The following is a 16,926-nucleotide window of genomic DNA, read 5'->3' as shown; positions in this document are numbered from 1 at the left end:
ATCCTATTGGTACCCTATCGCCAGATTGTTGCCAATACCTACGGCAGCCCCTTTTTGTTAAATGAAATAAATCCTGGGCACCCTGGTAACTGTCATGAGGTTCTCCACGTGAAGGAAGCCCCAGGGCAGACCCGGGACTTGCAGGATAGATAAAAGCAGCCTGTGAGCGCTTCAGTTAAACGCATGTTCAGCCAAATATATGATGAAGAAATCTATGAATGCTTTCATGTTTAATACATCAGTCAGAACACAAACTCTTCACATGATTCAGAACCGACAGCCAGAGAAAAAGTATCTTCGTCTTCACCCTCGTACGAGGCTGATAAACAAGGACTAGGAATTAGACGTTTGGATGCAGACGTGTGGAGCCAACATGAGCGTAGAACATGTGTCACATGTGCGCTGACCCTCCATGGATCAAAGAATCAATGGATGTCATCAGGAATACATGCAGTCCAGAGTCAGACCCGACCTGGTCCAGGGTTTCTTGCGGGTCACTGACATCATTCCGGCAAATAGAGCATGTCTGTTTTGTTTCTGGCTCGTTCTTACAACTGACCCCTTCTTTTTCTTTTTTTTTTCTCCCCCCCACTCAATACTGGACTCATTATTGGACACGCTTGATTAAGAAATCAAAGCATCAGACTCTTGAACAATGAACTCTTCTTCTGTCAACCCAATTAGTTTTCAAGCCAGCGGAAATAAGACTCTTATACTGATCAGTCCATCAGACTTTCCTCCGTTTTTTGAGACCGAAAAACAATACAAATAATTGTGAATATCTCTCACCGAATCGTACTATTTTCTGTGCTTCCGTCCACTTTTCTTTCCGCTGCTGAGCCGGAGTTAGCCGAGAGTGTGTGTTGGTATGGAAACTGGTTTATCAATTGAACTGGTTGCCAACATTCAAAATCACATAGCAACCAGAAGCCTCTCAAAATGTTGACGTGAAGCAGCGCTGCCTTCTCTAAATGATGTTTGCTATCTGGATGCTGCTCATCTGGACAAAGGAAGGAAAACAAGCCTTATTTTTGTTTAATCTGTCAATCATGCTGACATATATACAGGTGGTTTTCAACTCTGTATTCAGTTAGCTATTATCATCGATGGTTTATTTCTGTTTTAATAAAAACTGCTGAATATCTAATGATTCTGTGTTTTTGTATAATATAATATAATATAATATAATATATACATGTCAGAGTACAGATTGGAATCCACTAGGATCTGGGTTCCTACTAGTACATATTGTAGATTAATGTCTTCTATTAGAATTGGAGATTGTCCTGTTAGAATTCTCATTTCTCCTAGTACAGATAGGAATTCCAATATTCAAATCCCAATACAGTAGTAGAATTCCAATCTCTCCAAGAAGAGATTGGAATTCACTAGTAGAATCTGAAATCCTCCTAGAACAGATTGGAAATCCAATATTCTGATACCAGTTCATTTGTAGAATTCCATTCTCTACTAGTAGGATTCCAGATCTTACTATATGTACTGTGACATATGTCACCTTGTCTCACATTGACAAAAGCTATTGCTTATCATCTTGAAGGTTGATGGTTCATTGTTCTTATGGTTTAATATTAAAGAGTTAAAAATGTTTTTTTCAATTACTGCTATATTGTATATAGGCTTAATGTGTTATCTTAAGGTCAAGATCACAAAGGTTAATATGCAAATATTCATTTGGTTTTAAAACAAAGAAGTTACAACTTTGGTTCAAGTCAAATAATTTGTAAATTCTATTTATTTGTTTCTCCCTTGACTTTTTAAAGATGGATAGATAGATAGAACTTTATTGATCCCTCAGGAGGTCTCCTTCGGGAGATTGTTTATAGATAATATTACAGATACCTTGCTTGAACCAATCAGCACCAAGCAGGTGCTGCTTAAGCTTCCTGGTTCCAGTCCGTGGTGTCAGTTGGTCTTTATTCTTATGGTAGAGACAACCAATCTTTTTTTCTTAAGTCCACGATTGAGTTTTCTGTTTATTTCTTCCTCGACTTTGATTTGTGTTTGGCGATTTCCTTTTTTTGTTCTTGTCGTTGTCCTTTATTATTTTTTTAACTGAAATGTTTAACCGGTTACTCTTAGAAATGTTTACCTTCACATCACATCTTCAAAGAGGAAAGACATTTGAAAAACATCCGAAAAAATCAGAATCATTTTTCCATGACAGTTATTGTGTAATGTTAGATTTGTTTTTAATGTTTATGACAAACATAGTCGTTTCCATTTTTTTTGATTGAGTTATTCCTTTCTTTTCTTTTTATAAACGTATATGTGTGTCTGATACACACATTTGGGTCCCTGTATTTCTTCAACATCACTATTAAATAGGAAAAGAAAATCTTATAATGATATTTCTTGTTAAAATACCAAACACAAATCAACATACTTTTAAATATTCAATTATAAAGTAACAAATCGTATCCATTCTCCGAGTCGGTGTGTTGGATTTTGTGAGCCAAGCTCGTGGGATGATGCCTGGAAACATTGAAATATTAACGACGGGACTTTAACCCTTTAGAGGATTATTTCTTGCAGATTTCACTCCTTGGCCGAAATCAAGTTTATTTATACTGAACCAGTTTTCGTCTGGTCACATGATCTCCGTGATCGAGAGCCAAATGTTTAGTGCGCTGATAAGTTTTATCCATACAAACAGAGCGGCGAGTGTTTAGAGTGTGTGAGTCCGTCTACGTGACGGGCTGAACCTGGGTGTGCCATTGTGGCTTTCCTGCTGTTGTTTTGTGCGTTTGTCGTGCGAGGAAAGTCATCGTTCCATAAGTTACAGTTGCTTTATTCCTGATTGTGTGGCTTTGAATCCCTCTTGATGTAGAACTAGCTTCTCCACCGCTGGACAATTACTCCAGTAATACTTCACGTTTTTATGTGTTCAAGATTAAACTTCTCAGATGAAGATAGTTGTTATAGTTAAAGCAGTGAAGAGACACTGATGTGCACGAGTGTCTCCGAGGTTGCTGGTTAGATTTCTACCACATGAACATGAGCATTCGATTATTAGATTAATATAAAAACCATATGACACTATGTTTCCATGTGTGTATGATTATGTTTGTGTGTACATGTGTCTATGTGTGTATGATTATGGTTGTGTTTACATGTGTCTATGTGTGTATGATTTTTTTTGTGTGGGTGTTTACATGTGACTATGTGTGTACAATTATGTTTGTGTGGGTGTGTGCATGTGTCTTTGTGTGTATGATTATGTTTGTGTGTGTGCATGTGTCCATGTGTGTATCATTATGTTTGCTTGTGTATGATTATGTTTGTGTGGGTGTGTGTATATTTATGTGAATGTATGGTTATGTATGTGAGTGTGTGTGGTTGTGCGTGTGTGTGTGCACATCTGATTGTGTGTCTGGTTATGTAGGTGCAAATTATTGTTTGTATGTATGTTTATGTCTGTGTGTTTATACATATGTTTGTTTGTGTGTGGTTATGTGTGTACATGTATAAATGTATGTGTATGTATGTTTGGTTGTGAGCGTGTATGTATGGTTGTGTTTGTGTGTTTGTGTATGTATGGTTGTGTGTGTGTATGGTTGTGCGAGTGTCTATATGTGAGTGGTTGCGTGGTTGTGTATGTATGGCTCTCTGTGTGTGTTTGTATGGACCTGTATGGTTGTGTATATGTGTGTGGATGGATGTGTGTGTGTGTGTGTGCCTATGTATGTGTCATGTTTTAATGTATTTCTCTTCATGTTGTTCAGGCCGCACTAAAGAAAATATATTTATCTAACTAAACCGTATTTCAGCGAGTAAATACATGCATATTTAAATGGAAGCTGCCCCTGAGGCCAGTGGATGACAATATCTGATTTCCTTTTTGATTTACGCATGTGTGTGTGTGTGTGTGTGTGTGTGTGTGTGTGTGTGTGTGTGTGTGTGTGTGTGTGTGTGTGTGTGTGTGTGTGTGTGTGTGTGTGTGTGTGTGTGTGTGTGTGTGTGTGTGTGTGTGTGTGTTCTTGTGTGTGCTGGTCGTACAGCTCGACTAATATTGCCCTGCCATTATGTAGATTAGCACTATTCCACTGAGTGCACCTTCACCATTAGAGCCCTCCATCACTTCACTGCTTAATGGCAGCCGCAACACAAACACACACATGTCCACACACACATGCATGTCCACACACACATGCATGTCCACACACACATGCATGTCCACACACACATGCATGTCCACAAACACACATGCATGTCCACAAACACACATGTCCACACACACACACATGTCCACACACACATGCATGTCCACAAACACACATGCATGTCCACAAACACACATGTCTACTCACACACACGCATGTCCACACACACATGCATGTCCACAAACACACATGTCCACACACACACATGTCCACACACACACGCATGTCCACAAACACACATGCATGTCCACAAACACACATGTCCACACACACACATGTCCACACACACACACATGTCCACACACACATGCATGTCCACAAACACACATGCATGTCCACACACACATGCATGTCCACAAACACACATGCATGTCCACAAACACACATGTCCACACACACACATGTCCACACACACATGCATGTCCACAAACACACATGTCCACAAACACACATGTCTACTCACACACACGCATGTCCACACACACATGCATGTCCACAAACACACATGCATGTCCACAAACACACATGCATGTCCACAAACACACATGTCCACACACACACATGTCCACACACATGCACAGACACACAAATGCACACAAATGTCCATATACCCATGCACACATACATACATACACACCTGCGGACACACACACACACACAGGCATACACACAAATGCACTCAGAAGACATGCTCACACAGACATGCACACACACACAATGACCATGTTTCACGGACCACAACTGAACATTCCGACATGTGGACTTTGTATTAAAATGGAACACACACTCACACAGAGACAGACGCAAACCTTCACACACAAACAATGGTCACACACAAAGGTTACGTGCAACAGCTCCCGCACTATCCTCGTTTGCTAATTACATTGTCGTGTGTGCGTTTTTCTCATGCCGCCACCAGTGTGTTTGTGTGCTTCGGTGTGGATAAGCAAGTGATCACAGGGTGAGCGTTGTGCGTTGATTGCATCTGAGCGTCGTCACTCTAATGAAAAGCTGCTGATCAATACTCCATTCACTCCTCCGACTCCTCCACGCTAATGTCATGTGTTTGTGTTTGAAGGTCCGCGGCAGCCGGGGACACACAAGTCTCTTTTTTTTTTTCCCTTGTTCTACCTTTTGGATCAGCTGATACGAAGCGTGAAGTGCTGACCAACACTGGTCAATACTCAACATATAGTGACCTTTCACACCTCACTGTGACCCGATAAACCAACAACCTTTGACATGATCTTTGTCATGAACGATAAACAAGAGAGGTGATGTCAGCGCTACAAGTTTTCCATATGGACTTTTCGTGGTGCATTTACATTTATTTAAAGTACTGCGCAATAACTAGGAATGTGTACTGATATGGAAAGCAACACAGATTTTTGTGCCTCATTTTGTTTTTGGTGTTTTTTGCCTATAATACAAACATACATACTTTTTGAAGATGTATCTTAAACACAATATTTAGCCCCAAAATTATACTGACAGTCTGTTACAAGTGACACCATTTTGCCCCAAAATAACACTATAACAAATAATTCTGATAAAGTGTATTACTATAGATTTATACTATAGATTATGTATTGGTATTGTCAATCAAATAACCTCATCTGTTTTTGTGTAATTTTTAATGAACTATCAACGGTTACACATATATCAAAAGAGTTTGACGACAACGACTCACAACCTTTTATGAACGATTGTTAAGATATTCAAGTACAACAACTTTATACATACATAAGTATTTATTGTATTGTGTATCAATTGATATATTTGCGGGGCCGCAGGAGGCTCCATAGTTAGAAGCATCGAGGAGTAATTCTCAGGAATAATACTACAGGGATTATTATTATCACAGATTAATACTATTTAGTCTTTTGGAGTAATACTACGGTGACTCGCGCAGTGATACTACTGGGACTCGCAGGAGTGAAACTACGCTGACTCCCACAGTAATATTATGGTGAATTACGCAGTAATGCACTGTGACTCGCAGAGTAATACTTTTGTGACTCGTGGAGTAATACTCTCGTGACTCACGCAGTAATACACTGTGACTTGCTGTGTAATACTACAGTGGCTCGCAGACTAATACAGCGGTGACTCACCGAGGAACACTATTGTGAGACTCGCAGAGTAATACTCCGGTGACTCTCATAGTAATACACTATGCTCTTGGAGTATGGGACTTGCATATTTATACACTGTGACTCGTTGACTATTTAACTCGCAGAGTAATACTACGCTGTAATAATACGGTGACTTGCGATCTCATAAATTTGGTTCGAGGTCAGTAGGTACAACCAGAAATCAATCAATAAGGCGTGTATTATAGTCTGACAAATAGTATCGATCAAAGTGGATCTACAAGAATAAATATTTTTGATTGCCTACTGGAAGGGCTTCGCTGTAATGGGGTTAGGTCAGAGGTGATAGAAAGATGGCGTATTGAAGGCCATGCATCTCCGTCCTGTAACCGGTTACACAACGGTCAGAAGATTCGGATACAAGAAGGTAACTAAGGGAAAGGGAGCTTTGATACACTGACCTCCCTTCATCAGATCCTTCACAGTCCGGTCGAGATGCTGATCTTCTTGTAGCGTCCATCTTTATAGCAGCAGAAACTGGACTCTTCTGACGTCTGTCCATCAAGCGGCACATTAAAAGAAAACGTAACAGCATGTACTTCTCTTCCATTCATTGAGTTGATTTTCATTTCCTGTCCCCGCTTTGATAGTTATTAATCATCACAAGGTTCCTACTTTCCATCTCACCTTTACTTTGACTCTTTATCCTTTCACGACAAATTAGAACATTCGTCCCATTTATCTCTGGCTTTTCAAAGACACACTGAAAGGGCACCTCCACCAAGGCCAATCACCCGCTTTCAGATCGCATCATCGCAGCTCGGCGACGGATCCGCGAGGCGTCTTTCTGCAGGAAACTCACCAGGAAACCAGAAGCTCTTTGTGACGCGTATTGATTTGATTTATAACACTTAACGAATCTCAATGAAACATCGATCTGCGTCACGACCTGTTGATCTCGGATCAATGCCTCCGCCGTGAAGGAAACAGTCAAGTGCACTTTCAAACAAACGTCCGCGGAATAATGAAGATGGAGGTTGCTGGTGCAAATCTCTGGAGGCGTGTGTGTGTCAGAATATTCAATTTTCTTTACTATTAAATTATTATTATTAATATTTCAAAATGATTGATTCAATATATCTACGTCAAAAGGTTGAATTTGTTTGTTTTTTTGGAAAAAATTTAATTCAATAATTTGTATTTTAAAAGTTAGATTTGGGTTGTTGTTGTGTTTTAACTTAAAAAACAACAACAACAAAAACAAGCTGTCGTGTGATCGTGAGAGTTGGATCACGTAGCTCGGTACTCTGTATTTTCTGTTGGCACTATTATAGCAACGTTTTTATATTGAATTTAAAAGGATGCGAATAAAAAAGGTGAGCTTAATTTTCTTTTATTATTTTTATAAACGACCATTGCTCTCAGTGGTGACTGAGGACAAGAGGATATATTCCAGCAGCTTTTAAAGCTGATGTTTGAACATATTTTAGTTTTCAAAAAAAATGAAAGCAGTTACGACTTCGTCAAGAGTCACGTAGTCTGTAAATACTACAACACCAGAGTCAAGTACTCGACAATACTACAAATATGTCCTTGCTACTACAGTATCGAAATATATCGTATGGTTTTCCCTGTTACCTTGATTTGTATCGTATCGCCATACACACCCCTAGAAGATATATGTGCTTTTATTTTGAAGCCCTGAATTGAGAGCTTGTTTTTACTTCATCAAATGTATTCATCAAAAAGCTTGTACACCCATTGTTTGATTCAAGTATTCGACGATACTACACATATATGCTTTTTACTACATTATCACAATATATTGATAGTTGCCCCTTTCGCCAGATTCTTGCAAATACACAGCCTTAGTTTTTATATAGAAATTGTTGAATTTAATTAGTTAAAAAAAGTCCAAATTTTAGATTCAACCTCCCTCAGAGAAGCAAGTACACACACACTCACCTGTGAAGTGAACCCAGCGTCTCCATCCTTATGTTTTCATAATGTGCTGCTTGGGTGCAAACTCTCTCCGGAGAACATTAATGCGACGTTCTTTCGCCAGGAGCTCTTCAGAGTGTGTTTGCGGATCAGTTAGTAAATGATCTCTTCATAGGAGAGCAGCCGTGTTGGTGTCATACTCTTGAAATAAAGCAAATATCAGGCACTGATTCTGTAGAGAGAGAGAGAGAGAGAGAGAGAGGGAGAAAGAGAGAGAGTGTGGGAGGAGAGAAGAGGAGGAGGAGGGACTGTGTTCATTCTCGGCTCGATGTGTTGCAGCTTGTGCTGCCGACACACACCAGTGTGTGTCCGAAGCCCGTCGTTGCGAGCACCCGGTGGCTCGCCTGTGTGTGTGTGAATGTGTGTGTGACTCCGGCGCTCTCTCTGCATACGACAGGTGGAGATGACATGACTGATCTCGAGAGGAAGAAAGGAAAGGACCTGTAAGAAAACGCACGGACAACAACAACAACAACAACAAAAAAAAACAACAACAACACACACCTTTTTGAGCACATTCCCTCACACACGCGCTGTCAAATTCCAGCACTTTCTTCTTCTTCCGCTGCAAAGTTGGATTACTTGTCACTCACACTTCATGTCGGTCACTCATGACAACCTTTTTTTTTTTTTCCTTTTTTTTTTTGAATTCCTTCTAGACGCGGTCAGCAAGTGTTTCTGCGTCCGGATGAGAGTTCGGCTCCGGCTCTGACGTCCAGACAGTCGGCCACGTTGTCCGAGAAGCTGCAGGTAAGCGTCACCTTTGTTCGTCTCTCTCTGGTCAGATGTGGTCCTTCTGTGCTTTGATGGTCTGTGGAACAACAGGATGCTGCGAGACTCACCTCTGCCCTCAGACCCTTTCCCCTCCTGACATGTGCCACAGAAACTACAAGTGTCATTTCCTCGCTTCTTTTTTCTTTCTCACACTTGGAAAAAAAAAAAGCTTAGGAACTTTTTTATATATTCTAAGTGGCAGATATTTTTTTTAATATATTTTGGGCTATAAAAAACGAAATTAATGTCAGTTAAACTCAATCATTTTTTCATGTCTTCTCCCCCCTCATGTGCTATTAAGTGACATCTACGCTCTATATTTATTCATGGATGAATAACACAAAACTTCATTTCTGGAATCGGATGTTTGGTCAGAGTGATTTTATATTTTATCGTTCATCCGTCTCATCATAAACCACCAAGAGAGCAGGATTACGTCTTTTTTTTCTTTTTTTTCTTTCCTCGCGCTGACATTTGTGAGTTATATTTAGACGCCGTGATAACAGGAGGGAACTCTTGTGATCGACTGCTATGGTTGACAGATTCGGAGAAAAATCCCATTATCCGAGCGGATAAAATGCGAACGCACGTAACTCAACGGTTGTTTTATCTGTGAGGAGTTACAAAGATGACAGATGATGACAGATGATGATTTGGCTAAAGAGGAATTAAGTGAGGTGTCATGAAACGGTGTCTTCATTTTGAATGGCCACTAGATGGCAGTCTTTGATTTAAGATCTTTTATCTACGAATTAAATTAACCTGTCTTTTTTAAAATTACAGTGCCATCTAGTGACGACACTGTATCATGATACATCATCAGCTGCTTCATGAAGCCTCTTCACACCATCATTCACTTTTATATATACAAGAGATGCTGCAATTTTTTCTCTTTTGGCCAAAAAACACATTGATCACCACGACTGAAACAGGATGTTGTGATGACTCGACTGGTGACGTCCGACATGTTTGTAAACACACGCTTCACCCACATTTATTGGCACTTCATTGCGAATTCACTTGATCTACTTGGTCTTCTTGCATCGACACATGTTGCAAGAAAACGATGCGTTCAATGACGCCAGGATGGCTATGGCGTGTTTAAGAGTGTGGGATATATTTTACGAACGAAATGTCTAAATAATTTAAAGTTATAACATTAGGATGGTTACATTTTTCTGCTATATTTGATTTTAAATACTGTATTTATCAATGAATTAGTAATTATGAGTATTTTACATTTCTATAATGTATGGACTGTGACTTTTATAAGAAAATCCTAAGGTGATTTTTGCGAGTTTTGGCCAAAAATGTCCATTTCGGTAAATCCCTAATAGAGAGATCACTTTTTTAATCCCTTGGGAAAATTCCTTCGGGAAATTGAGGTTAATACAGATATGGATCAATGGGTATTGACTGAAAAAAGAAGATCCCAAATAAAAATGGCCGACGTCAGATTTCAGAAGTGTGGCTGGACTCTCCCTTAGGGATGGTCATCTGGGAGGGAGTCTCTCGGCTGTAAAGTTATTTAAAACTCTAAATATATTAACGTTAATATAGTGACCAATAAAGATGCCGGTGTTTAAGATAAGAGACGGATTACGAATATATTTAGTAAGGGGATAAACAAAAGATAATAAAATAAATAGACTCAAAGAACAAAAGGACCTTATTAGAAATCATACATTTGTTTGGCTCGCGAGGGTTTTGGCCCCTTGTTTGACGGCCCCTGGATCAGTAGAGCTAGAAAAAGACAACGTTGAATATTTGAATAAAAACGTTGTATAATATCAAGAAGTATAAATTTAAAACAAGAGATGGGAGATGCCCTTGAGAGTTGGAACAGAAGCGAACATGGAATCTACATGACTGTATACAGTGTGGCGCGATGAACCGCATGTATGGAGATTTTATAATTGATATGTTCTGATCAAACGGCCCTGAGGCGATTCAAACATATTCATTTCCGCCGCAGTAACAACACAAAGATGATTTAATGCAAGATGGCACACGCACAAACATGAAATGTCTCAGAGAAAATGACCTGAAGTATCAAAATAAACTCTTCATTTCTTCATTTAACCTTTACCTTTGCTCTCGGGCGCTCAGCTGTTGAAGGCAAGAGATGAGGGACACCCTGGAAAGGGCTTTGGTGCATCACAGGAGACGGTTTATTAACCTCAATGTAGACATGAAATGATTTGTTTTCCAAATGTGTGTAGAAACACAAACAAAGATCTCATTAACCTCCAAACATCTGAATGATAAACTGATCCGTCAACGAAGCCTCTGAGCTCAAATGGTTGGTGTGTGTGTGTCTGTGTGAGTGTGTGTCTGTGTGTGTGTGTGTGTGTGTCTGCACCTGAATTGACAAAAGTTTCAACACCAGGCTGTGACGTCAACAGATCCAGTCTGACTGCATTCCTCTGCTTTTTCTGGGTCAGTTTATGTTTAGTGTCGACATGATCTGAGACACATCCGCAACCATAGCGCGGTTTTCAATCCTCTCAGTGTGTGTCTGTGTGCGTCTTATAATTGTTGTCATCGTATTCCTCCTGGTCGTTGTCATCGCTGTGTCAACATGTGCATTTATGCACTCGGAGTGCGTGTTCATTGGTGTGTGTGTGTATGTGTTTTGTATGCATATGTGTGTGTGTTTGTGTGCATGTGTGTTTGTATGCTGGTGTGTGTGTGTATGTCATTTGTATGCATGTGTGTGTGTTTGTGTGAATGTGTGTTTGTATGCTGGTGTGTGTGTGGATGTGTGTTTGAATGCTGGTGTGTGTATGTGTGTTATTTTTGCTGGTGTTTGTGCGTGTATGTGTCTTCATTTTTTGTATGTTTTTGTTTAAGACCGTGTGTGCATCAGCATGTGTGTATGAGTGTTTTCGTGTGTGTGTGTGTGTGTGTGTGTGTATGAGTTTGTGTGTGCTTGTGGGCTTGTATGTGTGTGTGTCTGCATGTGTAAGTGTTTGATTACATGTTTGAGAGTGTGCGTGTAGGCGTGCAAGTGTGTGCGTTTGGGTTCGCATTTGTAAATGTGTGTCTCAGTTGTGTGTTTCTCTGTGTGTTTTTGTGTTTCTATGTGCGTGTGCATCAGGTGTGTGAGTTTGTTTTCGTTTGTTTGCATTCGTGTGAGTGTGTGTGCATGAGTTTTTAGGGCTTGAGTGTGTACATGCGTGCTTAAAAGTGTGTTTGTGTTAATTTGTGTTTGTGTGAGTTTGTAGGTGTGTATGTGTGCTTGCATTATTGTACGTTTGCATGCCAGCATGTGTGAGTGTGTGCGTGCGTGTGTGGGTCCATGTGCTGCATTTGTGTAACGTCTGGACCAATGAGGCAGTGAGAGCAGCAGGTTAATCTCTTCTCAGTCTCTGTTGGAGCAGATGTGAGGATTATTGCAGCGAAAGATCACAGTGTTTCTAAAACCGTGGTGTTTAAGGCAAAGCTCATCCAGCAGCACAAGACTTTAACAACACAATCTTGCTTTTCTCCGTTCAACACAACCGTCAATAATACCTGAGGTTGTGTCGTATTTACAAGACTGTTGATCCTCGATAAGCACGAGCCTCTTCTGTGTCGACTTGACACATTGAGTGCAGAGAAATGTGTACATCCAGCAGTTTAGTCCACATTAGCGAGGTCGGGACGTCCCCTGTCTCATGCCCCGTGTAGCTGGGACGGACTGCATTGGAAAGGAATTGCGTCTCCAGTAAAAACTAGAAAATGAAGTTGTCTTTTTCTGAGCGTTGTGTGGTTCCTACCTGAGGCTTGTGTTACCATTAGCTGACATGTTTCAGCCTGAGGCAGAATCATTGTTGGGCTCAGATCCTTAAAAGCAAGACGGTGCTACTGTAGGAAGTTACAACTCAAATGGTCCTTCACAAACTACGAGAGACTGAGAGTTAATTCTCTTTTCATGTCGTTTAAGTGAGAAAAATAACAATAATAATAAAATAATAAATAGAAATAAAATGTGTCAAAGTTTTGTACATAGTTCTTTTAAAAATGTTTATGACAACATTATAAATATGAAATGAAAATAATGGATTATTTGTTCACATTTATAGTAAGTGTTGTGTATTGACAAGAATCACGACACGAACACGTATCATGATACGGGGTCAACGATATTGCAATACTGTAGTAACAAGGATATATTTGTAGTATTGTCGAGTACTTGACTCTGGTGTTGCAGTATTTACAGACCACATTGCTCTTGACGAAGTTGTTACTACTTTCATTTGTTTTGAAACCAAAATATGTCCAAACATTAGCTTTAAGAGCTGCTGGAATTGACTGTATCCTCTCGTCCTCAGTCATCACTGGGAACTTGCTTTATTTCTCTTGTTCCTTTAGCCGCGGAAGACGTTATGACTGCTGCCATGTAGTGGACGGAAGTTTAATTGCGACACAAAAATGAATTACTACTGCCGTTAGTAAATATTTTCACGTTAAATTTATTCAAATAATCTACACAGTGCTGTCGAATATTGATTATCGAGTATGATGAAAAAATTATCGTGATATTCAAGTTATTTCTTACAGCCCTATTTATAATCTGTCCATGCTAGCAACAAACATGCTAAATCTCTTGATAAGCTTATTTAGTTTAAGCTTTAGCAGATGAGTTTGCCAAACGTTTTATTTGCCTGGTAATGTTTCTAAGTGATCAGCATGATTCTCAGTGTATTTGCATCATTTAAGAGCATCCTAAGGCGAAGGATGAGAAGCCGAATCAAATCATATCAGAAGCCGTTCACTCAGCTCCGCGTCGTCGCTGCGCAGACGAGCCCAAATCAAATTTACACACCGAGAATCCGGACTTTCTTAGCCGTCAAAACTGATTAGAATGGTTTTTAGTCGTGAATGATTTATGCAGGAGCATGTCTTCCCGTCAGCTCAGCCTTTTGTTGCGATATCGTTTTGAGGCGTCGGTACAAATCCTGACGTTCACCAGAGTGAGTCGGTCTCACAGTTTGTTGGTCGCCCGTCTCTCTCCGGAGGCTCAGACAAATTATCTTCAAACAGAGATCTCGAGACCTCGACCAGCGTTTTTTTTGTCGCCGAGGATCGTAAACGCATCGGCCCGTGGTGCGAGATTGAAGTCAAATTGTTTGTGATAAGCTCACGCATTTACATGGAATCACAAGGACACTGGATTGACTTCAAAACACTGATGTCGAGGCCCACTGTTGTACTTAACGCCACGGCTGGATGCGTACGAAGGAGGTTTTTGAAGGAATAAGAGCGTAAAATAGATACGACGTCGTCAAAACAAACCTTCTGAAGTGCGAACGTCACGCGTTAGCCAAACGTACGACGCCGCGGGAGAGCTCTCGTGCGGCGGGAATGTTAAGAAGGTATATCAAGTGGTTCTCCTGGTTGCTGAACCTTCTCAGTCACATACAGTTTGTGTCTCCACGTTGTCAACTGATAGAAATTCCATTGATTGGTTGATGCCTGCGTTTAACAGCAGGAAGAAGAATCTATAAAAATCCACACCCCTGGTGATTCAATGATGACAGGTGAGGTGTGGAGCGCATGAGCAATCACGGCTCAACCGATCCAAAGACCTGATCTCTGGTCTTTTTCAACCGTGTGAAGTATCTCTGATTTTACAGTCATGTTAACGTGAATAAAGATTTTTAAAAAAGCAAAAACTTGCGGTGTAGGTAAATATATATACGCTTGGACTAAATATCGCAATATTTAATTTCACCATGGTCTATCTAAAGCAAATCAGTTATTTTATGGTTTATACATCATTATGTATCATTTTTTATTTTACAATTACCATGCAAATATTCCCGGTGTTTTTATTCATTTTTGTGTTGTAATGAAACCTCCAGCCACTAGATGGCAGCAGTCCATACGTCCTTCGCAGCTGGAGGAACAATTAAATCCTTAGACAACCAGGCAATGACTGAGGACAAGAGGATACAGTCAAGACATGTAGCGTGTTTTTGCTAGCATGGATAGATTATAAATAGGTGCGTGAGAAAACTTTGATAAACTAAATTATCGCAAAACTTTGTTAGATATTCAAAAGCACTGTATTTGCAGTGTATTGCAAATATTTATGCCATTTTGGTTCCTTTTTTTTGTTGCAAATAAACCTCCAGCATTCACTCCATCCTCCGCAGCTAAAGGAAAAATAAAATCCTTTGAGTTCCTGGCAATGACTGAGGACGAGAGGATACAGTCAAGATGTGTAGCATGTTTTTTCACCGTTATCGCTAGAATAGATGTGTAAGAACATTTTGATACACATACATAGTAATCGCTATACTTTTGAAAAACAAAACATTCTCGATATTCAACAGCACCGTATTGATTTTTTTTATTTGCAATGACTTTGCAAATATTTGCAGAATTTGTTCATTTTTGTGTTGCATTTAAACTCCCGCTGCAAAAGGATCTATGAAATCCTGAGACATCCTGTTGATGACTGAGGACAGGAGGATACAGTTGAAAACAGAACCTTTTAAAGCTGATGTTTGGACAAAATATTGGTTTCAAATCAAATTAAAGCAGTAAATTCTGCAACACAAGAGCCAAGTATTTGACAAAACGACAGTATCACTATATATCAGAATATATAGTATTATTTTTCCCCCTGTACTGTGATATGCATTTTATCTTGCTTTGTATCTCTTGAAGCAGAGAAGACAAAGAAGTCATTGGCGACCTTGAGGATCTTTCTCTCAGATACGTTCTTGTACATATGGATTCAGAAACGGAGAAGACATTGAAAATGGCTGAATGAAAACGCATTCATAAAAATTCAGGCGAGCGTTTTTCAAGGACAGTTTTCGAGGCAGGTAGGAATGAGAAGGAGAATTAATAAACCATACTGTCAGGATCCTCTCAGTACCACGAACACAAAATAAACCTATTTATTTTCCATCTAAAATACTCCTTATGTTAGGGCTTGACTGGATTTTACATCCCATAACATATTTATTTACTTTTGTGTCTCAGGGTTTAACATTTACCTTCAGAAATATATAGTTTAAAGCTTGTTAGCAGATTTTTCTCTCTCTTTAACTATTCATAACAATAATTAAGCCTTTCCAATACTGCGATTAATTAATCGCGATTAATTAATTTAAGCTTAATTAGTGTTTTTTTTCTGCTTTTACCTACTTCTTTTTAAATATCTTTAATTGCAAGTTGTTCATTTGTATCAGCTGATGTTTGATATTTATTCTTTAAGTGAAGTAGATAAAATAACTAAATAATAAATACATTTTTCCCCCTGCTGGTGGAAGTAAACACTTGACTCTCAAATATTTAAAGAACACTTTATTTTTTAATTTCATATTCATCTTTGTATCCGACACTTTCATTAACTGAAATAAAATGTATTTTTCTTATTTTTACTTTAATTAATTCATTAATCTGTTTTCTAAAATGACAGTACTGAAAATATCTAAATATATACAAATTTTAAAAAGGTGAATTATTGTCAATTTGTGTTAAAAATAAATAAATAAAGGTTTAAATTCACCCAAAATATCAAATAGCTTAATTAATTAAAGAAAATACTGTATGTCTTTAAAAATGTATAAAAATGTACATTAGGATCAGGTGGTGGATGTTGATAGTACTCGACAAGAAGTCACATTGAAGTATGAAAAGTACTTCTCCTGATGTATCAGTGGACGAGAACACGTAAAAAAAAAAACCTGTAATGTCTCTAGTGTGTATATATACTTGATGAATATTAAGGATCAATCCAGTAAATTCTGATTATCCGTATGGTAAAATGGATTTACGTGGCAGTGAAATTGATTTATGTCTGAGAGTAATTGATTTATAGAAGAGGCTAAACAAAGGCTCTTTTCACTGCAGATGTCTCCAGGCTGTCTAGAGAG

The 16,926-nt window shown here is 39.1% G+C and overlaps 1 protein-coding gene across 2 annotated transcripts in view; it reads left to right on the top strand.

Annotated features, from left to right (window-relative positions):
- The window catches only part of pde2a (phosphodiesterase 2A), a 205,112-nt gene that overhangs the window by 58,952 nt on the left and 129,234 nt on the right, over nucleotides 1-16,926 (top strand). The window contains exons 1-2 of one of the 2 annotated variants that reach the window (XM_087794850.1): nucleotides 8,571-8,718; nucleotides 8,935-9,025. In XM_087794850.1, the coding sequence (XP_087650976.1) occupies nucleotides 8,684-8,718; nucleotides 8,935-9,025 (126 nt within the window). In that variant the 5' untranslated portion in view covers nucleotides 8,571-8,683. Of the gene's footprint in view, nucleotides 1-8,570; nucleotides 8,719-8,934; nucleotides 9,026-16,926 lie in introns of those variants that run through there. The other variant, XM_087794849.1, reaches the window with a different exon arrangement.

This window comes from Callionymus lyra, chromosome 7, assembly GCF_982586985.1.
Source record: "Callionymus lyra chromosome 7, fCalLyr1.hap1.1, whole genome shotgun sequence".
In the NCBI taxonomy this organism is placed as follows: domain Eukaryota; kingdom Metazoa; phylum Chordata; class Actinopteri; order Syngnathiformes; family Callionymidae; genus Callionymus; species Callionymus lyra.
Note: the sequence above shows the minus strand (reverse complement) of the source record. Positions and strands in the feature narration are given on the sequence as shown.